Genomic DNA, 24,167 nt, shown 5'->3' with positions numbered 1-24,167 from the left:
ATAATATCCTCTTAAATGTAGAAAGAAACAGGGATGAGGAGTCCTGATTCTCAAAATCTCTTCTCCCTCATAATACATTATGAACGATACACAAAGTTGATTTTAAAAAATACAGTGACCTAGAGAAGAGCTTAATTGCCAGGGAGCATTTTGAATCTTGAGAAGGTGGGAAATGCAAGAACTAAAGAAGTTTTGAAAACATGAACAAAAATTAATTTTATATTAATAAATTCTTTTTCTAAATTATCTAGCATAGATTAGCACTTATGGAGAAAACTTTTATAGAGTCTACAGAGAGGCAAACTAGAATACTGGAAAACATATTAATTTTTTTAAAAGAAGATTTTAAATTAGACCTCAATCGCTTAACAGTAAGGGTCAGAGGAATGAGAAGTTTTTTATATCTTCATGATCACTGCCTCTGAGCTGGATCCTGTTTTTGCACTGGGAATATAATGCTGTGACAATGGGATGAGATTGAAGTGTGGTCCCTGCCATCGTGGGGACAATAATTAAAGAGTCACAAAATAAATGTGTAACTACACATCCCAAGAAGGACTATGAAGGAAAATCACAAGGCATATATAATAGGGACAAGAATGGAGATTCTGACCAGCTGGAGCAAAATCACACTAAAACTTCATAGGAGGGCAAGGCATTATAAGACACCAGTAAGTAGCATTCTGATTTTTCAATACTGCAAATAATTTCAACAGACCACTGTATTTGTAGCTCAGAGATAACACAAAGGGAGGGATGTCAAAGGATCAGTCATTGTACCTATGTCTCTCCTTTGTTGAAGACACCACAGACCAAGGCCTGTTAAGCATCTTCAGCTTAGCTGATTATCCATCCAAAGATGAACTGGCTCACTCATCAAACCAAAAGAGATTGATGAATAGCAGTTTATTAACTTACAACAGGAGGTATGCCCTTCCAGTGCCTAGAATTCTGGTGGCTACTGTCAAGGGACCCAGGAGGCCTAAGAAGCTTCGCTTTCCTGCTAAGAATGCCGATCTTATCTTGAACACATTTATGCTCCTTTCTTTCACTCATAGAAGATAATCTTATCTCAAAGTTATTCTGAGGGTGCTTCTCAGATACCCCTACATACCCATCCCAGAAGCTAGGCTGCACATTAAATTAGTTTGGAAATCCCTTGCTTACAACAAATTGATGGTGCAAAAAAGATTGTTTAAATTACTTAAAAGAACTAAAGCTCTACAAGCACTTCAGAAAATACCAATTAAAATACAAATAATTCACACATTCATAGATATTATTCTTATCTAGCTATTGCACAGGCATATGAATAAAAGGAAGACGGAACTAATGAATCAGTGAGTGAAAGACGACTGAACTCACAATTTTGGAGTCATATATTTATTTAATATTAGAAGCGTATATTTTAAAAATAAAGTGGTTAACATTCAGTCTTTCCAGTACCTTAACTCAGCTAAGTTAGATAAATATATTATTTTTAGATAAATGTATTATTGGAATTTATTTTAACCCAATTTTTAATAATACTTATTAAACAAAAAATATAAAAACAAATTCTTTTCTTCTTTGTAGTAGTCTTCTATTGTATGATTTCTTTTGAATCAATTATTAAGGAAAAGCGTAATTTGTTGACAAATTTAAAACAGGCAACGTATTCTCTCTGGATTTTGTACTAAATGTGTAATTTAAACTATATTGAAATATAACTACATACAGTGATATTAATATCAGAAATTGACACAAAATACTTTCATTTCTCCATGCTTTTAGCTTTTATATTTTGTATTTAAAAACCAACTAGGTTTTTAAAAAATAATTTTGTGTTATTTATAACTAATTAGAGAAAAGGATGTTGTTATGTTTTTGTATATTTATAAAAGCCTGAAACTATATTTATAAACATAACTCCACTATTATTTCATGAGGCAGTTGATTGAATCTTTATTTCTTACAAATTGAAGGTCAACTTGGATGTAGTCATCACTATATTTTCTCTTTCTAGCACTGAGTTTTGAGTTCTAGAGTTAGGTATTTGTGTTATATAAGAATTTTTATTATATGAAGGTAATCCTTCCTTGGGGTAAGCATCGTCATAAGTCATTTTGCAAAATGATTATTAAAATGATTATACAGTGACATTTCTCATTGATTTATTTCATTCAGGACCATTTGTTTTCTACCTTAAAAAGATTATATGTGAATGAGAATCAAAACAAATTCAAGTAGCAAAATGGCAAAAACCTCCCCTCTGACAGGCGTATTTAGCAAGAGAGAAACTGAGTTAAGTGCCTGCTGGCTGGATGTTCAATGTCTATTAGTGGCTTAGTAAGCTCACTCAGCACACTCTCAGAGACTCTCAAACTTCCATTTTGAACTGCAAAAATAGTTTTAAATGATTGTACTTCTTACTTTCTAAGAAGTAGAAATTGACACAGATTCTGTTACTGCCTTTTACAACCTTTCCACCTATAACACAGAAGGCCAGTTGGGAAAAGCTGATCTAAACCATTCAATGCCTCTCTATCCTATTTCACTGAAATCTTATTTCACTGAAATCTTCGTAAAGACTTAGTTGCCTCTGATAATCTGATCTGGTGTTTTAAAATCCTGATGTTTAGGAAGTCCTTTATTAACAAGTCACTTAACCTCTCAGGACCTCAGATTTCTCATCTAGAAAATCAGGGAGTTTGGATAAGATTTTTTTTAAAGTCTTACTCCAAATTAAAATTCTGTGATTTTTGTATTGTCCAAAGCATTAGTTTTCATAACAGTTTAATATCAGAACAATGTTTTAAAACAAATTTGAACAAGAACTACTTAATATATAATGCACATAAAAGTGAGGCTAAGAACACTCAAGGTCTATAGAACTCAATTTGAAAACCACTGATCTAAAGCTCTCTTTTAAGAAATGCTTTCCTTTTTTCTTTGTCTCAGTGGAAAAGGAAAACATCTGGAAAGGATCCACCATATTCATTTCCCTGTGTGTACACCAGAACATATGGATTAAGTCACCTGTCAGCTTTTTCTTCTCCAGATTAAACAGCCATTATAAGTCCCATTTCCCATCCTTTTAAATATATTTCCTTTTTTTTAAATGAACCGTCTTTAGTTTCTGTAACTCTTTATTAAAATGTAGAGTTAAAAACCAACCACAATCTCTGAGACGAGCCAAGTGCAGCAAAAGAATTACTTCCAGTTCTAGCATTTGATATTCTCACTTCTAACACACTCCGATTGTTTTCTTTTTAATAACAGAATTCCATTGCTGCCCCCCAACCAATAGCTCAGTTTGACTCACAATATGTGTGTGTGTGTGTGTGTGTGTGTGTGTGACTGAATATGTTATACCTAGTCAATAATTTCCTGTCCAATACCCGTTCAATTTGTTACTGGGGCCTTCGAAGTTTTTCCTATTGAATGTAATCCTGTTTTCGATGGCATAGTTATCTAGTTAAGGTCACTCCGTTTTCTTTTGCTTTCCAACATACTTCATCCAACTTTATAACCCATGTGAGTATTGTCTAGTTTATTGTTAAGAGAGAGAGTGCATGCCTGCTCAGTTGTGTCTGACTCTTTGTGATCCACGGACTGCAGCCCACCAGGCTCCTCTGTCCATGAGATTCTCCAGGCAAGAATATTGGAGTGGGCTGCCATTTCCTCCTCCAGGGGAACTTCCCAACCCAGGGATTGAAGCCACGTCTACTGTGTCTCCTGTATTGGCAGGTGAATTCTTTACCACAAAGTCACCTAGGAAGTCTGAATTTATGGTTAAAGTTGTAGAGTAATAAAATGTCAATTATCCAAACATACTTGAGGCATGTTATGGACTAAATTGTGTCCTCTAAAATTCATACACTGAAGCTTTAACTCCCAGCATCTCAGAATGTAACAGTATTTGGTTATAAAATCTTCAAAGAGGTGATTAAATTAAAATGAGGACATAATGGGTGAGTCCTAATCCAATCTGACTGAAAGTGAAAGTGAAGTTGCTCAGTCATGTCCGACTCTTTGCAAGCCCATGGACTGTAGCCTACCAGGCTCCTCTGTCCATGGGATTTTCCAGACAAGAGTACTGGAGTGGATTGCCATTTCCTTCTCCAGCAGATCTTCCTGACCCAGGGATGGAACCCAGGTCTCCCGCATTGTAGATAGATGCTTTACTGTCTGAGCCACCAGAGAAGTCCACTGGTGACAGGCAAAGAGACACCCAGGACTTCAGCACAGAGGCAACAAAGAAACGACCAGGTGAGGACACAGCTAGAAATCAGCCATCCGCAAGGCAAGGAGAGAGGCCTCAGAAGAACCAACCCTGCTGACACCTTGATATTGGACTTCTAGCATCCAGGATTGTGAGAAAATAAAGTCTATCGTTTAAGCCACCCAGTTTGTGGTATTTCGTTAAGACATGCCAGGCAGACCAAAGCAAGATACTCTATGCATGACACTGTGCAGTCCCTGGGGGCCCACCAAGGCACCTTTGCCATCACACAGAAGGCTACAGCAGGGGGCACAAACACACAAAACTCAAGCCTGAATAAGTCAGAAAGGAAGAGCTGAGCAAAATGCCCTGGGAGGCACCAAGGGTGCCAGAAGTTTTTCTATCTGGGGATCAGGGAAGATTTGAAAAAGATGCTATCTGAGCTAGGCCTTCAAAGATGGGCAAAATTCCAATCAAGGCAGGTGGGGGGAAAAGGCAGCAATTCAGGGGAACAGGACTTCACGAGCATAAACCAGGCTTACTCTATACCCATGATCACTTTCAGAACAATGCCAGTCATCACCCACCTGTGGACAAGATTGGTAGTTCTCAAACTGGACTAAACATCAGAACTAATTTAAAAGCGTTTTTTTACAACATGTAGATCCTCAGGCCCCACTCCCAATCTACTGAATCAGAGATGATGTTCTAGAATCTTCAACCATCTTCTCAGGTGAGATAGCATCAACTCCGTCAAGTTTTAAGACCCCTGTTTAATAAAAACATTTCACTGTACCCTGCTTCCATGGTAAAATAACTTTCTATCAAATGTGAAAATACTTGAAGGCAGAAAAAATTCTTCCAAGTTTAGTCATGGAATTTGTACTTTATTTCCAGTAATTTGTACTTTATTAATTAGAACAAAATTCATAGGTTTAAAAATTATATGAAGATCTTATTTTGACATAGACACATATATGTAAGGCAGATAATGCAAGGCTGCATACAGGGCTTCTTCCTGTGGAAGAACTTCTTCCCAGTTATTCCACAGACCAGCAAAACAGAATTTTACATCCTGTGAAGGAGGGAGAATAGGAGGAAAGGAGAAAGGCAGAAATAGGGATTGTTGTCACACTTCATGCCTAAGTAGAGGCTCCTGCCTCGTTATGGTGGCCAAGTGGACGGTGGGACAAAGCAGCAGTAGTGTTTTTCTCTTCAGTTAAGACCTGGAGTCAAGGTCTTGGGAGGAGGGGAAGAGGAGAGTGGGCCCAACCAGTGTCTGTCTCTGTCCACAGAAATCTTTAGTAAGAGGCAAAAGATTTATATGATCTGAAGGGAAACCAGAGTATCAGTGTCTGTCTCTGATTGAGTCCTTCTCTCCCCTTTTCCCTAATCCCTCTGAAAAGATAGGTGTTGGGTAGGTTGGGTGGTGGGGGGTGTGTTTGTTTTTTTAACTCTCAAAATCCTCCTTCCTGAAGTGATGAAAGTAATCCGTACTTGTTCAGGTGAGGATTAGGTGAGATCCTTTAGAAAGTATAATAAAACCCAATATTAGAACCCATGCTGCCCCCCAGCCTCACCCTGGCTCCACCACATAAGTATAAAATGTTGTGTGTATCTTCTGAAGCTTGGCCCTTCTGTCAGCCTCTCCTCAATTCAGTTTAGCTGAAGCCCAAGGCTTACCTGTAAAAGCTCTGTTTCAATCAAAAGTTCACACCAATAGGGACCTCCCTCCCTACTCAGCAATCAACAATCCTCGCAAACAGATGAGTTTTCCTCAAGTCCATGACAAGCCACAATGCAGACAGTGGTAAGCTGCTGTTCTCCTTTCTGCTAGATTTCTCTGCTGCCAACCTGGAAAGTAACCTTCTCCAGAAAAAATCTTCCCTGACCACCCCCTCCTTAAGCCCTTTATTTGGGTTCCCTTGGTACTTCTGCTATATTCATTCCATCCATCCATTCCCTAATTAATCTAATCAGTGAAAGACTTGTTTTAGACACAGAATAAACAGGCAAAGTCCCTGCTCTCTCCTGGAGCTTTCATTCCAGGGGGGGAAGACAGTGAAAACTGAATATGCAACAAATCAGGTAGGGATAAATACCATGAGGAAAAACAAAACAGTGTAGGCAAACAAAGAGGGATATTGCTAGTTGTGGAAGACAGTCAGGAAGACCTCAGGCTGAGCATTCACATGAAGGAATGTAAGTGCAGACCAGCAGGAGAGCTGGGAAGAGAGTTCCAGCCTACATCTTTCTTCCATGATGGTGGGGATCCCGTGTTACTCAGTTTCTCTACCACTGTTATGGGTTAAATTATGGCTCTCCAAAAATGTTGGACTCTTAACCCCCAGGACCTTAGGAAGAATTTTATTTAGAGATAGGGTCTTTACGGAGATAATCAAGTTAAAAGGAGGTCATCAGGATAGGTCCCAGTCCAATATGACTGGAGTCCTTATAAAATGGGGAAATTTGGACATACACACAGGGAAGAAATGCCATGTGAGGATTAAGACAGAGATTGGGGCGATACACATATAAGCCAAGAAACATCAAAGATGGCCAGCAAATCACCACATCTAGAAGAGGGGCATGGAACAGATTTTCCCTCACCGGCACTCCAAACCAAGTCTGCCAACACCTTGATCTTGGACTTCTAGACTCCAGAACTGTGAGACAATAATTTTCTGTTGTTTAAGCCTGAGCGCCCTAGGAAAGAAATACAACCATATACCACCTTCAGGGCCACATACAGCTGCACTGCCTCACCCCAGTTCACAGGATAAGCCCCTGCTTACACTGGGTTGTGCATACCCCTGGATGACTGTAGTAGCCCACTAACTGGATTCCCCACTCCCAGTCTTACTTTCTCAATCCATTCTCCATAGTATTGTCCTGATCGCTTTAGAATGAAAATTTGATCATCTCACTGGTTCACAAGCCTTCACTCACTTCTCTTTACCTTCAAGACACAACCCTAATTTCTCAGCTTGGGGACCAATGCCTGTAGGATCCAGCCTGTTCACCTCTCCAACCTTGTTGCTCTCACCTGTGTCCCCCTCCTGGCCTCCACTTACCACCACTCCCACTGGGAAGCCTTCCCAAGGCTGGAAGTCTAGGTTGTCCCTCCTATGTGCTCCAAAGTCCCTGCGCTTAGTGCTGCTGTGACGCTTATCAAAGTGTGTCCAAGGCTTGCTTGTCCCTCTCCACTCTTGACCATGAGTTCTTGTCCTGGTTGTCTCTCCAGGAGCCAGGAAAAGTGCCCGGCACTTGGTAAATATTCACTGGATGGATGAATAAATGAACAAAGCACACCATGTTCTCACCAGCTGGTCCCAGAGGGAATTTTTTTTTTCCTCTAAGGGTTGGGGGATGGGGAGGTGACCTTTCAAGGGATTTCTCAATAGTTTGTGGAACCACTGGAGCAGGATGGAGCTGCACCTTTCTTTAATGGTTTCAAGGAGAATTTAGATTAGACATTCAAGAGCCAGTCCTTGTGTCGCAAGACACTGCAGTACAAGGAAGGGAAGTAAACAATCTATCTGGCAATTTTTGAGGGGGAGGGGGCTGGGGCGGGGAGAGTTGACCAGTATTTTCGAGTCTATTTTTTTGATAGGAAGTATCAAGTTTGTTGTTGTTGTTTTCTCAAGCCTCTGATTCTGTAACTGCAAGCCCATGACCTACAGGTATAAGTCGTGGGTGGACAAGAGATCAGGGGATTCTTGCAACCCAAACTGCAATGTGCTCCTGTGCAAACATTTTTTGAGGTTTAAAAATTATTGCACGCACGGTTATAAATGACGGAGGGTGTGGAAATGGAAAGAGAGAAAGACCGTAACAATGTTTAAATCCATATATTAACTATTCTACACATATATAACTAAAGGAAGACAGAGGGGTAATAAATTCAAATAATCAGGATTTGCTCTCTTCTGCAAATTCTTGAAAGGGGAAATGTATCAGAATTTCCAGTCTTCAAAAAGGGCCTTAAAAAGTCCTGTGAGCAAGATGGGAGAGAAAAAAAAAGCGGGGGGGGGCGGGGGGGGGGGACTTGCTCTTCACAGCAGGAAGTCGTCAATGGATATCTAGTTATGAAGAAACAACTCTGAACAGAAGTCCTTATTCGGAGCGCTAAACTCACTTTTACCACATAAAGAGCAATTTAAAAGCTCCAAGCAACCTCATCACGGTGTTGGGGAAACAATTCGGCTTCCCCATTTGAGAAAGCAAGAGAGCTCCGACTGGGTAGTGGCCCAGGCCCGCGTTAGGGCTTTTATTTGCAAGTCAATGAGCCAAATGGACGACCAGGCTAGTTGTGCCGCGTTCTGGGAAGCAAGGTTATTATTATCGCCTATTGGCCCACTGAGCAATTTCACTGAAAAGGAAGAGTCCCAGCAGTGTGTGTGCGCGCGCGGTGCCATACGGGACGTGCAGCTACGTGCCCACCTCCAGAACGACTTTATTTGCAAAGCGATTACCATGTTATCTATTTGTTTTCCTTTTCCAGCTTCAGCAGCCTTACTCAGCCCTCGAATTTCTTAATTACAAACCCGTTCGCTTCTAAATCAACCCCAAACCGTCAGGCAGAGCCCGGAGGGAGGCTGTGCAAGTTTGCACACACCCCCACCTCCCGGATCAAGGGCAACAGCAGAAGCAAGAAACTGTGTATGTGCAAAAAGGTGGATCTGGGGACGAGGATCGCTGAGTTTGTTTACAGAGCAGAGACGCCTCAGCTCGGATGCCAAAGCTACCAAGAGCTGCAAACGCAAACTTAGCAGAAGCACACGTACCCCGGGAGCGGCAAGCAGCCGCGAAACCGCGGACCGGATTTCCAGGCGCTGGAGCGGGGGCGGCCGAGCCCGCGAACGCGCTCGGTCCACCTGCAGCGGCTGCCGCTGCCGCTCCCCGCCCCCAGCTCCTGTCCTTGAAAGGAGTGGAGGAAATGCATCTACACGCAAAATGTCTAGATCAGGTTTACCTACTGCTCCTACAAAAACACAAAGGCACAGTTCAGGAAAGCGCGCACAGGGGAGGGGGCATTATTTGCCCGGGGCTTAAAAACCCACTAGGGTAAACACAGCCATTCTTTGCAACCTGGGTAGGCTTTTGCAAAGCCGCGGAGGCAGAAAGGCACTAAATAGGGGGCGCTGTGTGAACCCTATTTTCCCACAGAAAGCAGCCCAGGTCGCTAGGTGAGCTCGAGGTGGGGATTCGGCCAGAGTGGGGCGGTGAGTTTTCCTAGTTTCTCTCGCGGCGGGCGCTACCTTCGGGCTGAGCGTCCAGGGAGGACTTTCTGCGCCGGGGCAGTCTGGCCTGGTATTTGTGGGCCGCGAAGAAACCAGAATCGGGGGGCAGCGGGGCGGCGCCTGGGCCCTCAGGCTCTGCGCACGTGCCTCCGGCCGCGGGGACGCGGCTGCCCAGCCCGGTCCTGCGTGCCTGATGTTCCGGAATCCGCGTTTGCCCGCCGCCCGCCGGGGAGGCTCTTGCTCCGCCCTTCCTGAAATCCCTTATATTAACTGTGGCCAAAGCCCTAAGAAACACAGCTCATTGTTGGCAGCTGCCGGGCGGTCTTGCCGAGCTGTGAGTGCAGCAGAGGGGAAATAAAAGGGAACGGCTCCGATCCTGCCCCAGCGGCTGCTGCAAGACTTCGGCGCCGACTTCGCGACTGCGAGCGCCTTGCACGCCAGGAAGGCCCCCTCTATGTGCTGCTGAGCCGGTCCTGGACCCGACGATCCCGCCCTCGGTCTTCGGAGCAGAAATCGCAAGGACGGAAGGTAAGTGCGTCGGGCGAAGCTGGCTGGGGCTCCTGCCAGGCCAGTCCTCCGAGGGCTGGGTTTGCCCGGAGGAAGAGCGCGAGGCGGAGCTGGGGAATAACAACAGGATGTGCAACAACAGGATGAGGAGGGCTGATTTAATGCCTGAAGTTCGCGGCTGGGCTATGGGGCACTTCCTTTATTAGGCGACTTCGGGGAGCCAGAGGGGGGTGTGGGCTTGGGTCCCCCGCCGGATCGCAGGGGAAAGAGCTGTTTGTGCAGCGCGCAGATCTTCTGTTGTGGATGGCAGGTCTTTCCTTGGTGGGTAGCCCGGGTGCACAGGCTCCTAGCGGGATCTTCGGGATGAGGATTCGCAGCTGAAGTGCGTCGGATGAACCTGGGAGCCAGGGGCGAGGAAAAGTGTGGTGCGCCGTGGTGGGCGACACGTGTGGCGCGGGGTCTTACCGTCTCCCCTTTTCGCTTGCAGGACTGGAAATGGCAGACCATATGATGGCCATGAACCACGGGCGCTTCCCCGACGGCACCAACGGGCTGCACCACCACCCTGCCCACCGCATGGGTATGGGGCAGTTCCCTAGCCCCCATCATCACCAGCAGCAGCAGCCGCAACACGCCTTCAACGCCCTGATGGGCGAGCACATACACTACGGCGCGAGCAACATGAATGCCTCGAGCGGCATCAGGCACGCGATGGGGCCGGGAACTGTAAACGGAGGGCACCCCCCGAGCGCGCTGGCCCCCGCGGCCAGGTTTAACAACTCCCAGTTCATGGGCCCCCCGGTGGCCAGCCAGGGAGGCTCCCTGCCAGCCAGCATGCAGCTGCAGAAGCTCAACAACCAGTATTTCAACCATCACCCCTACCCCCACAACCACTACATGCCGGATTTGCACCCTGCTGCGGGCCACCAGATGAACGGGACAAACCAGCACTTCCGAGATTGCAACCCCAAGCACAGCGGCGGCAGCAGCACCCCCGGCGGCTCGGGCGGCAGCAGCACCCCCGGCGGCTCCGCGGGCACTTCGGGCGGCGGCGCGGGCAGCAGCAATAGCGGCGGCGGCAGCGGCGGCGGCAGCAGCAGCAACATGCCCGCCTCCGTGGCCCACGTCCCTGCTGCAGTGCTGCCGCCCAATGTCATAGACACTGATTTCATCGACGAGGAAGTGCTCATGTCCTTAGTGATAGAAATGGGTTTGGACCGCATCAAGGAGCTGCCCGAACTCTGGCTGGGGCAAAACGAGTTTGATTTTATGACGGACTTCGTGTGCAAACAACAGCCCAGCAGAGTAAGCTGTTGACTCGATCGAAACCCCGGCGAAAAAAAAATCAAATCCCCCAACTTCTTCGGTGTGAATTAAAAAAAAAAAAAACATTCCCTTTAGACACAGTATCTCACTTTTCAGAGCGTGAAAGGTTTGAGAACTTGGAAACAAAGTAAACTATAAACTTGTACAAATTGGTTTAAAAAATTGCTGCCACTTTTTTTTTTCTGTTTTTGTTTCGTTTTTGTAGCCTGGACATTCACCTCCCTTATGTAGTTGAAATACCTAGCTAACTTGGTCTTTTTTGTTGTTTGTTTTTACTCCTTATTTCCTCACTTTCTCCAGTGCTCAACTGTTAGATATTAATCTTGGCAAACTGCTTAATCTTGTGGATTTTGTAGATGGTTTCAAATGACTGAACTGCATTCAGATTTATGAGGAAAAGGAAAAATTGCATTAGTTGGTTGCATGAACTTTGAAGGGCAGATATTACTGCACAAACTCTGCCATCTCGCTTCATATTTTTAACTATGCATTTGAGTACAGACTAATTTTTAAAATATGCTTAACTGGAAGATTAAACAGATGTGGGCCAAACCATTCTGGATCAGGAAAAGTCATACTGTTCACTTTCAAGGTGGCTGTCCCCCTCCCCCATATGTACAGACAATAATAGGGTGTGGAATGTCGTCAGTGGCAAACATTTCACAGATTTTTATTTTGTTTCTGTCTTCAACATTTTTGACACTGTGCTAATAGTTATATTCAGTACATGAAAAGATACTACTGTGTTGAAAGCTTTTTAGGAAATTTTGACAGTATTTTTGTACAAAACATTTTTTTGAAAAAATACTTGTTAATTTATTCTATTTTAATTTGCCAATGTCAATAAAAAGTTAAGAAATACTTGCTTTCTAGAAGTCATTTGGGGGTGGTTATTCCCTTTGGTGGCTTTGTTTTTTCCTCTTGAACACTACTGAGGAGAGTCAGCATTCCAAAGGATAAATTACAGGACACTAAAACAGGTCATGATGAGCTTAAAGTGGAGAGCAGGATTTAACATAATTGGCATAATGCTTCATTGTTATCACTGTAACATGCCTCTTGGTGTGGTTTAATCAAAAGCTGCAAAGTTGTCAAAGAGCAATTTTTTTTTCTTAATTGCCATCATCTTCAAGTGTACTCCAGAGTTAGAAAGGTTTGTAATACTAAACGTTACAAATACTATTTCACAGGGTGGGAGGGGGAAATCAAGTGTTTCTGGTTATATCTGATTCAACTACTTAAATGGAGGTAGACTGGAATAAAATACTGGGAGATTGATGAGGATGGCATTAAAATATAAATCTACCTTTATCTCTAGTGACGAATTTTATTTCTCAGCAAAAGTACTAAAGACAGGCACACATTTTCTGGCTTGAGGGGGGTGGAATTCCACCTTGAGGTTTTCTATTTTTTTCTCTTACAATATTTAAAATTTACTCAGCAAGGTTGACGCAAAGGTCAAATTAAGAGTCTTCACTTATGTTCCCTCTCAAGCATGCCGTTTTCCAGAATTCTGAGCTTTTACTATTACACACATTGGGTGCAAAGGACATAACGATAAGATCCTTTTTAATTTTACCTACATGTGTTATCAAGAAGACATAACTACAGTGAAGTAGGTGTCAAGTTTTGTCTTGTATAATCAAGCAAAGGAAAAAGTAATATTGTTAAAATTTCAAATAATCCCAATTGGCAGGACAATGAATTTTGTTTTCCCTTTCATGTTTACCTTCATGAAATCAACATATCTATATTCATAAAAAAAAAAAGTTATACATAACCTACTGGAGGAGAACAGAAATGTAGATTGTGGAAAATCTCACAATCCTTTAAAAGAACATTTCATTTAGACTCAGATTCTAATCTTAAATATCATATTTCATAATAAAAAATCAGGAGACGAGGGTATAGAGAAATGTTAAATTATAGTGAGTCTGACGTAAAGGCTGATTTCAGTAAAATTCAGATCACCTATTCTATAATTCTGTTTCCAAGGCAGGCCATTAAGATGCACACTCCACTGGGTTTTTTATACCTCTATAATTGACACTTCCTTATTAAAAATTATTTTGTAAGTAAATAATTTCACTGAAAATATACCATCATTCAAAACTCTTCACTCCGTTTAAAGGCTAATCCAGATTTCCCACATTAATAGTTAAAGCTGAAGTTTTCTTCAGCACAAACATGTCAATACTAAATCTGTGATCAGCAGTAAATCTTCCTGGCTAAGCATTTTCACAGTAAGTTTTTCTTTTTCCTTTTTTATTTCCCAGAGGCTCAAGTGAAAAAAAAAATGTTTGCGTGCATATTAATATAGCAATTGTAGTTGTTTTTTACTTGTGCCAGGAAAAAAGACAAAAGGGAAGGCCATTGGAGGCGTTGTTGTTGTTGTTGTTTTACATAAAGAAAGAAGCAAGAGAATTGTCTTGCCACCACTCTTCACCATTTATTTTGCCAGGGAATAAGCCACAACACCTGCTCTGTCACTAAATTCCTCCTGCTGCTCTAAGGCCGGAACACATATGTGAAGATGCAGAGCCCAAGGAACTATTATTAGATCCATAGCCTCTCTGCCAGAAGAGAGGACTCAACCCAGAAGCGCTGGGTGAAAAGCTCAATTTCTCTTCAGTACAAACACAAACTCCCCGGACCCCTTCATTTGAATGATCTCTATTTCATTAAAACTCTTTCATAATCAACAACTGAGTAGATTCTATGGGATTTTTGCAGGTCTCTTAAGCAAAGCAAAATAACTCCTTGTTTTAACAACATGATTCATGAAACCTGTACAGTGACCTAGATCACCAGGCTACTGGCAGACATTTGCAAAACCTTTTGTGGTCTTGCTTCCTACCTACTAAGTTGCTTATAGCATATGGGGAAATTTGACCTCTGTACCTTGGCTGTTTTTCAGAAAGTTCTAATATGGAACAAGAGTTTCTGTTCTTTAAGTTTTGCCCACAAATACACCTTTGATTTTCAAGAAGAGATCATTGATAAGCCACAGCAAAATATCACAGAAACACATCAGAAAAATAAGAACACGTTAATAAAAAGCTTGTATCTCTGTTGTGGCTGCTAAAAATCCTAGTAGCAGTATCTTTGCTGGAGCTGATAAAGACGTTACAGCTATGGATGGGTCTTTGAAGAATAGTTACCTAATCACCACTGTTTATGGGGCGCTAGTCTAAAGCACGAGTACCAGAAGGCTGACATCTATTGTGAAGTTTATGGTTTCCGTGATTTTTACTACTGTAAACTGGGATAGCTATAAATTGATGTCAACATTAAAGGCCAGATCCTTTAGAGCAAAATATTAATCCACTAATCTATTATGGGTGGCCGGCTTTGAAATATAAACTTTGCAGTCCTGGACCATTAGGTGTTTTCGCCCCCTTGTGGAATTTATTTAGAAGGTCAAAGAAAAGCTAAGAGCTCAAGAGGGTTTTGTTTTATTGTTGTTGTTGTTGTTTTACCATTTCTGAAGACTTCATTTTCTTTCTTGAAGCAAACAGCATATATTTCAGAAAGCCAATTTTCCATCAAAGAAGATTCCAAAATAAACACCCTTTATGAAAAGTATTTTACTTACCAAAGACCTTAACTAAATGTACATACTTGAAATGTGCCTCATGTTTCAAAATGGACATTGGCTAAGGGATTTTCTTACTAAAAGGTAATGAGCAATGCTTTAGCCTGTCAGTTAAAGCTGACACGCTCTTTACCCTCAAAACAGAACTGCTGATTTGGAATTGGTGCAAATAATAATGCACTTGATGTACAGAGTTAGAAAGGTAGAGGAGAATCTCCAGGAATGCACAATGCAATTATCTACATTGGAATGTGATCAAGCCACGGGCTCTAATCTTATGAAAAGGGCCACAGGATATTTAATGAGACTGAGAGTTGCTGCCTAATTGATTCAGTAAAATTTACTTTAAAATAAACTTGGCAGATAACATTGTCTCCCCAAAATAAATAAATATAGAATTCAAGGAATTTAGGACTCAAGCCATTGGCAATTTTCTCCTCTCCTCTATCGTTTTACTAGCACAAGAGAGATGGCACACACAGCCTCAGGATGGTGTTCATCATCTTGGTACTTATACCACGATCATCTGAATGAGACCTCCCAGGTGGGTTGAAGCAAGAGACCCATAGGTAGTACATCAAGTAACTTAGCCAGTGAACCTCTATTATCATGTGTTCTGTTTGTCTTTTCCCCTCAGAGTAGAAGGAACAATAGCAATGTCAGAATTTTAATAGCAATGGACTGGCTTAAATTACCTGACCTATTTTTTATCCAGCAAGGAGAAAAATGATGTTTTGTTGTTTTTTTTTTTTCCTGGTAGCCATTGTTATCATTTAAATTAGAAAAAGAAATATAAGGACATTTTCTATTAAATAGTATATTGTTCATAAACAGCTTTAGTTTGCCAATAAGACCCACCTATATTTTTGAAAAAATTTGACACCTGAAGTAAAGAAATTTTTCCCTTCACAGGAAGACTTAAATTCGTAAGTAATGCTAAATAATGAATTGAAAATGTTCTAGGAGTTGAGGGTGTGAATTTCTATAGTATTTTGCTATTTGTGAACATAATAAAGAGAAGTTAGGAGAAGTAGGGTTCTACTGTGTTGAAGAACTGAATCCATGATCCCCAGAAAAAAAAGAATTTTCAACCAACCATTCTCATATTTTTGATGAAAAGATATTGACTTTTTGGAGGCTGAATCTTTATCAAGTATTTCTTTTCCTAAGATGAGCATGAAAGTTGCCAGTCCCAACGGGTTGGTTTGGGAGGGCTTCTGGAGAGTTCTGCTTGGGTAAACCAAGGCATGCAGAATGAAACAAAGCAGCTGAAAGACAAGCTATGAGTACCATTACTGGCTTTATATGTTGTTGATTTTCATTAAAGTGAAAAGTGAAGTCACTCAGTTGTGTCCGACTCTTTGTGACCCCACAGACTGTAGCCTACCAGGCTTCTCCATCCATGGGATTTTCCAGGCAAGAATACTGGAGTGGGTTGTCATTTCCTTCTCCAGGGGATCTTCCTGACCCAGGGATCAAAACCCAGGTCTCCCACATTGTAAGCAGATGCTTTTACCGTCTGAGCCACCATTAGGTTGAACTCATTTGAAAGATTAGTGAGACAGGGCAGGACTTGGGGTGAGGACGGTGCCTCACAGGATTCTTGGAATTTCCCCATGGCCTCACCATTGTACTCCACCCTGAAATCCTTTCCTTCCCTCTCAAGTAGAGGGGTTCCTTGATTACATTTTGAGTTGCTGAACAAAGCAGACAAGGAATTCTGGCTCCAAAGTAGCCTGTGGCAAGACCAGGTTGGTATGCTGCACTTTGCAGGAGATACGCAAATAGGTGAGTGGCTTTTAAAAGTTAATAGTGCTAAAAGAATCCTGTCAATCCATTCTGAAGGCTGGTTGGGAAGCCAGCTTTTGGCCTGAGTTAAAGTCAAACTAGCATAAAATCAGAAAAAGCTGTCAAAGGACGGCCAACTCCAGGTTGTGATATTAGTTTGTGAACACTTGTAGGACACAGTACGCGGAGAAAGGAAATGTAACCAGGGCTGTTGAAGCCTTTCCCTTTCTGTCTCCCTAGCATGAATGTTGCATGCTCAGTTGCTTCAGTTGTGTCTGGCTCTTTGGGACCCCATGAACTGTACAGCCCTCCGGGTTCCTCTGTCCCTGGGATTATCCAGGCAAAAATACAGACCTCCTCCAGGTGATCTTCCTGACCCAGGGATTGAACACAAATCTCCTGGATCTCCTGCATTGCAGATGGGTTCTTAACCACTGAGTCACCTGGGAAGCCCGTATCTCCCTAGGGGGACTAGTATAAAATACGGCCCTGTGTTCCTCTATGCAGCGTGGCCCACGGAAATTTTTTAAATTTCTAGTAAGCAACCTCTTAAAATAATTTTCTTCCCTTGGCTTTCTGACACTTAATATCTCCATGTTGACAAAACACATAGTGCTAAAATTGTGCACGAAAATCATAGGTCACCTTGTACGTATTGTCCCGTTACATTTATTTGGAATGACTCGTTGAAGGAGGATAAGCAGGATGATGGCTAGTTCCATATTTCTTCTCTTTACACAATGTGTTTAGCAAATATATGGATGATGAGGCCAGGAGGTAAAAAGTGCCTGAATTGCTGTACTCCTAGTATTTTAGGTAAACTAAATATACAAATCTTTCTTAGGTTCCTCTATCTGATAACATATTTTAGAGTAATGACTCTCAGCTGGATAGGGCCACCCCTCTAGGAGGCAGATCAGAATGGAAGAGGGTAAAAGAGGGCAGTAATTTGGAAAAAAGAGCATATTCCATACTATTGTATATTGGGGAAAATGCTTAAATACATTATACTTCCAGTAAAACATAATGTAGAAGACTTTGAAAACTCTTCTTAACTAATGGGGCATGGATTTTAACAATGGTGAGAAACACTGTTTAGACTATACAGGACCAAATCAGAGAAATGCACCCTTCAGCCAGCATTACTTAAATCATTTTGTTGAGTCAAGTTTCCTGTGGTTGGGCTGACTTTGCTGAGTACCTGCGATGTAGTGGGTATTGTGGTAGTCTCTTTACATACATAATCTTATTAATCTTCACAATATGCTTGCAAGGTACAAGTCTTTATTTCAATTTTAGATAAGGAAACTGATATTTAGAGAGGAAGTAAATTGCTCAAGGGCGAAACAGCCAGTAGGAGGCTGAGTGGTTTTACAGATCTAGCTTCCAAGACAGTGTTCTGTAACAGGGCTGTTCTAAACCAAATTACTCCTATTCTTAGATGTCACTGATTGCAAGCCGATCAGACAACTTAATAAGAGTGCTTCAGGGAAAAAGCCACTGCATTATACGCACACAAATTGTAAGCTATACTAACACAGCTATGACATGTATCTATTTATACAATTACATATGACTTCCTTCTAGGATTCACAAGATTTCAGTCTATACTTTTTCAAACCCATTCTAAAGATTCTTCCAACTTAAGTGTGGCCCCCAACAGTGCAAGGATAGCATTTGTGATGAGTCTGCCAAATCCTTCCTAACGCTTTCACCATGTTAGCCCTGAAGTTGAAAGAATACCAGTGATTTAGACTGTAATTTTGCTTTTTTTCTTCTTAATTGAATTACATATACTAATAAATAGTATATAGTTAGACAGTAAATAGTTTCTTTCAGAAATTAAGCCAGCACCTTAGCTTTGCCAATTCTGTAATCTATTAAATGAAAATCTCATTGGCTAAATTCTTCCATGTAAAGACACCACATCACAACTTGACACACTGTCTGGAAGCAACTATTATTTAACACTGATTATAAGATTCACGCTGATTTCAGAATATTAATATGTTAAAAAAACTGAACATCTTAGAATAAAGAAAATACAGTATTTAGTTACTTCACAGTTAATCTCCCTCAATCTATCTAAACTTTTTTGATATAGGTATAAGCCCAATTCCTTCTGCTTTGGTCTTTTACCGAAAAGGAGAACTCTTCCATTAATAGTTAGACTTAAAAAAAATAACAGGTCAAGAGTAAAAACCATTGAGTTGTAGCCTTAGCTCTGCAACCAAAGAGCTGGGTAATTCAATCACTATTGGCTCAAGTTTCTCCATCAGTAAAATGAAGGTGTATGTTTAATTAATACATCCTACATTCAAATCTTCATGAAGGAAACATAAACCCGTTCCTATCATTTTCTCCCTTTGGAAAGTAAAATATTGGAGTAAAATATTATATAAAACTCCTTCAAAATATCATTTCTTACTGTTCTTTCTCTAATCTAACTGTGAGTCTGGGGGTGTGCTATAGACCTGAGCCAGTTGAGTCAATCCTCCAAGGGCTGCAATCATGTCAGTCAATGTTCCACTTCAGTGTCAAAATGCCCATAAGTGTTGGCTGCTGAGATTTCCCTATCTGTAAGCAAATATCAAAAAATGACCACCCACAACATATTTCTGGTACATGCACTTGCAAAGACATAGGTGACTATGTAACATTCTTGAAAATAATTTGATCAGGTTCTGTTCTATTTTCTTACAGATTAAGTTCATTCTTCCAACCTCATAAATAACACTCTCAAATATTTACACTCTCTGTCCTTCACATGACTCTTCCTGAACCACAATCATCATTATTAACATCATCACTGTTATTGTTTATTTTCTCAGAGACAATCCTTTACATAATGCTAAAGTAGAGGAAGCTGGACAGTGTCAAACATTTTAAGTAGGTTCTTAAGGGTGGTCAAGGAGCAGGAGGCACATGGCTGTCATTTTATTTCCCTTCCCTCAACTTCCCAACACACATAGTCTCTTTGTTTCATACCACAACATTCCTCCAATTTGGAGAACCAGTTGTTTAGCTAGATGACAAGCTAATAGACTAGTCAAAAATAACATATAAAGGGAATCCCAGAGCATAATTTGTAACTACCCAAGAAATAATTCGTAACTGACTGTAAAAGTAATGTAGCTAAAGAACAACACAATATTATTACAATAAAATACTTGCTCCTTTCACTACTTGGCCACTAGGTGTAGCTGAAGGCCTGTAAGCCCATAATTGCATTTTTCTCCTGAGCAACCAAGACTAGAGTATCCCATGCCTAAAGAAACTGCCCTCCACCACTGCCGTTCATTTTACTGAAACATACACTATACCACATGACCTATTATAACCTTCAACACTAAGGACAAGCCAAGGACACTTCTATAACTCTCTGCCCAGGCACCATTGCTCATTACACTCTAATAAAAATTGCAAATTGACCAAAGGTGTCTTTGAGCAATCCTCCACTTTTTTGCTCTAATTCTCCCCTACCCTTTCTGAAGTGCTCTCATCCTGCCTTCCATTTACTCAGGCACCAGGGGCTCAGTTTTCTGCCCCACTAAGAACATTTATATCTTAAGAGAGAAACTCTGGAGAGAGTACAGCATTTAAACTACAGGAATGTTTCGAATGATAAGACTGAGTGCCTCAGTCAGAAAGATATTTTTAGGTTGTTAATCCTTTCTCTGACCCATTGCTCTCTCTCCTGTTTCTCCTCCTGCCTGTCAGGCCCATCCAGTTCAAAGTCTTTCATTGGCCCTTTGCTCTTACTTTAAATGTTGGTGGACTGGACTGTGGTTCAAACAGCTGCCTGAAAGCTAGCTAGCACATTAGCTGACCAGGAAAATTCCAACCAAGAAACAGAAACTATAGTCAGATTACAGTGGTGCTTAAACTGAAATTCTCTGGATTTGAGCCTAAGCGGTCCTTTGGGGGCCATATACTTATACTGAAGATAAGTGAAACCAGCTTGCGGAAGTCAAAAGGAGAATTGGTGTTCCCTAGGCCTCTCACCTCACTGCACTAGCGAATTCCATGAATCCAGGGGAATGGAACACCTGGTCAGAACAAAGCAATACTAAGAGACCACATGATCCCAAATACAGATGGAGAGAGAAGGAACATCTGTCATTGACAGCTCCTGATTCAGCACCCAGAACCCAGCCATCAGCTGGGCATAGTTCCTATGAAATATCCCCAGACAAGTCTTCATCTGCTCTAACTTGAGTGATTTTAAGTCAAACACCTATTTAATGACTCTATGCTTTGGCATATGTTGTTCCCTCTGCCTGGAAGACCCTTTTCATTTTCCCCTTGATGAAGTGTCCTTCAAAATCCATCTCAAGTGTCTTCCTCTGTGAGAGACCTCCCTACACTGTGGCAGATTGGTTAATTCACTTATTTAATAATGTCAACAAGGACTTGTTTTTTTTCATTTTACCTCAGACTGGTGACAGGTGACATTAGAAGAGCTTACATGATGTATGGACCAACAAGATCCAAAAGAATGGCTATCTCTTTCTGTGGCGTTTTTTTTTTCCTTCAAGAGAAAAGAAAACTTCCCAGAAGAATTCCTTCCCTCCATGTACTGTGTTGCATTCCCTTTTCTGAACCAACCGCTGAGATAGGTTTTACCACAGGATGGAATTAACACAATTGGGGTAGGGTAGGTAGATGGAGGCCAACAACTCCACCACTAGAAGATTCAAAAGTTAAGTGAACTCTTTCCAAAATTCATGTTTTAAGGCCTGGATTTTTTGCTGGAACTTAAAAGAACTATTTTTAAAGCCTTTATATTTTCAAATAAGTCTTCTTTATATAATAAAGATGTATTGCTAACAAAATTATATTATAAATCACTCAGAGCAGGTTTATTTGATAAAGGTTGAAATGTCTTCTATAAAGTGACATTTGCTAATATAAATAAATATCCTCTTAAAAAGAAATATATACTCATTATGTCTTCATTTCTGGCCCTTCAAAAATTCTCTTGTTAATATGATTAATCAACAATTTCGTTGAACCAAGAAAATCATGTACATGTTGGCAGGTGATTAATCTTAGTACAAAATGAAGAGAACCTAATATTTATGAACAAATTATTGATAGCTATGTGGTATTTCCATGATAAAATGCATTGGTCCCTATGCCAAAGCCAAAAAAAATACAGAAATAGTCTGCTAAGACTGAAAAGGGGTGGGGGGCATAAGAGAAATCTACCACAGGATATCTTTTATTCTATCTACTCATTGCTTGTTCTAGCCTTCCACAAAATGCCTTTCTCCATCCCAGTAATGTATCCACATAAGAATACACATGATTTTACTTGATGACCATGCTTGGTTAGGTTTGCCCAGATAGGCTAAATTGGTCTAATCATCATAACTTATCCACCTGGCTGCAGCTGACTGGTCCATGGATAAAACCTGACCCAATAAAAACCTTTCTCAGTGAGTTTAACAATAGAGAGGTCAAGTTTTTTCTCTAGTGATGAAATTATAAGTTTAAACTGCTGTTAGCCATACTGCCAGCTGTACTGAATGAGCTAGTCTGAGAGAGTCAAGACAACATGAAGAAAGAAGCAGAGACAAAAATCTGAGTCCCTGAAGTCTAGCTGCAACTTTGTCTTTCCTGAAGTTTAGCTACATGAAACAATATATTTTACTGTCCCTGAACTAATCTGAGTTAGATTCAATCACATGACACAAAATCATCCTAACACATACTAACACAAATTTTTTAAAATGTTTCTTTGAAATACATATTAGGGGGTTATTTTATACCTACACTAGTGAGTGAAGTAAAAATGATCTTTCCCACAAACAAATGAGGTATGTAAAGTGTCTGTTTTAAAGTATCAGAGGAAATTTAAAATTTCCTCCTCAGTTAAAGCTTCTCACATACTCTTGCGCCGCTATTACGGTGAGCAACGGGCACTGTGATGTGCTGTGCAGGCTTCCCTTCAGGACTGAGGGCTTTTCCCCTCAGTCTCTGGTAATGCAGCCCACAGACAGCCTGCAGCTCTTCAGGATTCCTGCTCACGCTGCCTAAGACCATTCCTCTTCCTCAAGTTCAGTTCAGTTCAGTCGCTCAGTCGTGTCCGACGTTTTGCGACCCCATGGACTGCAGCACACCAGGCTTCCCTGTCCATCACCAACTCCCAGAGCTTACTCAAACTCATGTCCATTGAGTCAGTGATTCCTCAGGCAGCCTGCCTCCAATGACTAGGATAAAGGTCTGGTTCCCTCACCCCAACTCAGAACAACTCTGAAAGGCCATCCTAGCTTCAGAGATTCCAGGGGGTGAGTTGAGGACTTTATCCAGGCTGCAACGTACCCCATCATCTGCCCAATCTGCTTCCTGCCCCTCCCTTCCATAGGCAATGCTTCCAACAGTAACCCACCACCCTCCCCGGGCCAACCACTTCCCAGTGGGAGATGCCAATATCCATCTCAGAGGCCACTGACCAAGAAACCCAACTGCAAGACAGTACTTTTCAAAAATTATCAAATATTACGTGGTTTTAAGAAAATTCTCCAAGCTAGGCTTCAAAAGTATGTGAACTAAGAACTTCCAGACGTTCAAGCTGGATTTACAAAAGACAGAGGAACCAGAGATCAAATTCCCAACATCCTCTGGATCATAGAAAAAGCAAGAGAATTCCAGAAAAACACTACTACTGCTTCATTGACTACATGAAAGCCTTTGACTGTGTGGATCACAACAAACTGCAGAAAATTCTTCAAAGATGGGAATACCAGACCACCTGACCTGCTTCCTGAGAAATCTATATGCAGGTCAAGAAGTTAGAACCGGACATGGAACAACAGACTGGTTCCAAATCGGGAAAGGAGTACATCAAGGCTGTATATTGTCACCCTGCTTATTTAACTTCTATGCAGAGTACATCATGAGAAATGCTGGGCTGGATGGAGCACTAGCTGGAATCAAGACTGCCAAGAGAAACATAAATAGCCTCAGATATACAGATGACACCGCCCTTATGGCAGAAAACAAAGACGAACTAAAGAGCTTCTTGATGAAAGTGAAAAAGTAGAGTGAAAAAGTTGGCTTAAAACCCAACATTCAAAAAATGTAGAGCATGGCATCTGGTCCCTTCACTTCATGGAAAATAGATGGGGAAACAATGCAAACAGTAACAGACTTTATTTTCTTGGGCTCCAAAATCACTGCAGATGGTGACTGCAGCCATGAAAAGAAAAGATGCTTGTTCCTTGCAAGAAAAGCTATGACAAACCTAGACAGCATATTACAAAGCAGAGACATTACTTTACCAACAAAGGTCCGTCTAGTCAAAGCTATGGTTTTTCCAGTAGTCATGTATGGATGTGAGAGTTGGACCATAAAGAAGACTGAGCACTATTGAACTGTAGTGTTGGAGAATACTCTTGAGAGTCCCTTGGACTGCAAGAAGATCCAACCAGTCAATCCTAAAGGAAATCAATCCTGAATATTCACTGGTAGGACTGATGCTGAAGCTCCAATACTTTGG

The 24,167-nt window shown here is 41.4% G+C and overlaps 1 protein-coding gene, 1 long non-coding RNA gene and 1 pseudogene across 2 annotated transcripts in view; 1 reads left to right on the top strand and 2 right to left on the bottom strand.

Annotated features, from left to right (window-relative positions):
* The window catches only part of LOC129620082 (uncharacterized), a 234,692-nt gene that overhangs the window by 95,028 nt on the left and 115,497 nt on the right, over nucleotides 1–24,167 (bottom strand). The gene's annotated exons all lie outside the window — the stretch shown is intronic.
* On the bottom strand, nucleotides 5,464–5,553 carry LOC129620286 (uncharacterized; annotated as a pseudogene).
* Nucleotides 9,720–12,141, top strand: CITED2 (Cbp/p300 interacting transactivator with Glu/Asp rich carboxy-terminal domain 2). The gene is made up of 2 exons (XM_055535769.1): nucleotides 9,720–9,975; nucleotides 10,442–12,141. Exon 2 carries the CDS (start codon nucleotides 10,450–10,452, stop codon nucleotides 11,269–11,271), a length of 822 nt encoding a protein of 273 aa, XP_055391744.1. The 5' UTR covers nucleotides 9,720–9,975; nucleotides 10,442–10,449; the 3' UTR covers nucleotides 11,272–12,141.

Source organism: Bubalus kerabau, chromosome 9 (genome assembly GCF_029407905.1).
Source record: "Bubalus kerabau isolate K-KA32 ecotype Philippines breed swamp buffalo chromosome 9, PCC_UOA_SB_1v2, whole genome shotgun sequence".
NCBI classification, from domain to species: domain Eukaryota; kingdom Metazoa; phylum Chordata; class Mammalia; order Artiodactyla; family Bovidae; genus Bubalus; species Bubalus kerabau.
The sequence above is the reverse complement of the archived record's forward strand: the minus strand, read 5'-3'. Positions and strand labels throughout refer to the sequence as shown.

Excerpts from the sequence above, each read along its gene's own strand:
- CITED2 (XM_055535769.1), top strand. The coding sequence starts at position 10,450 with ATGGCAGACCATATGATGGCCATGAACCACGGGCGCTTCCCCGACGGC.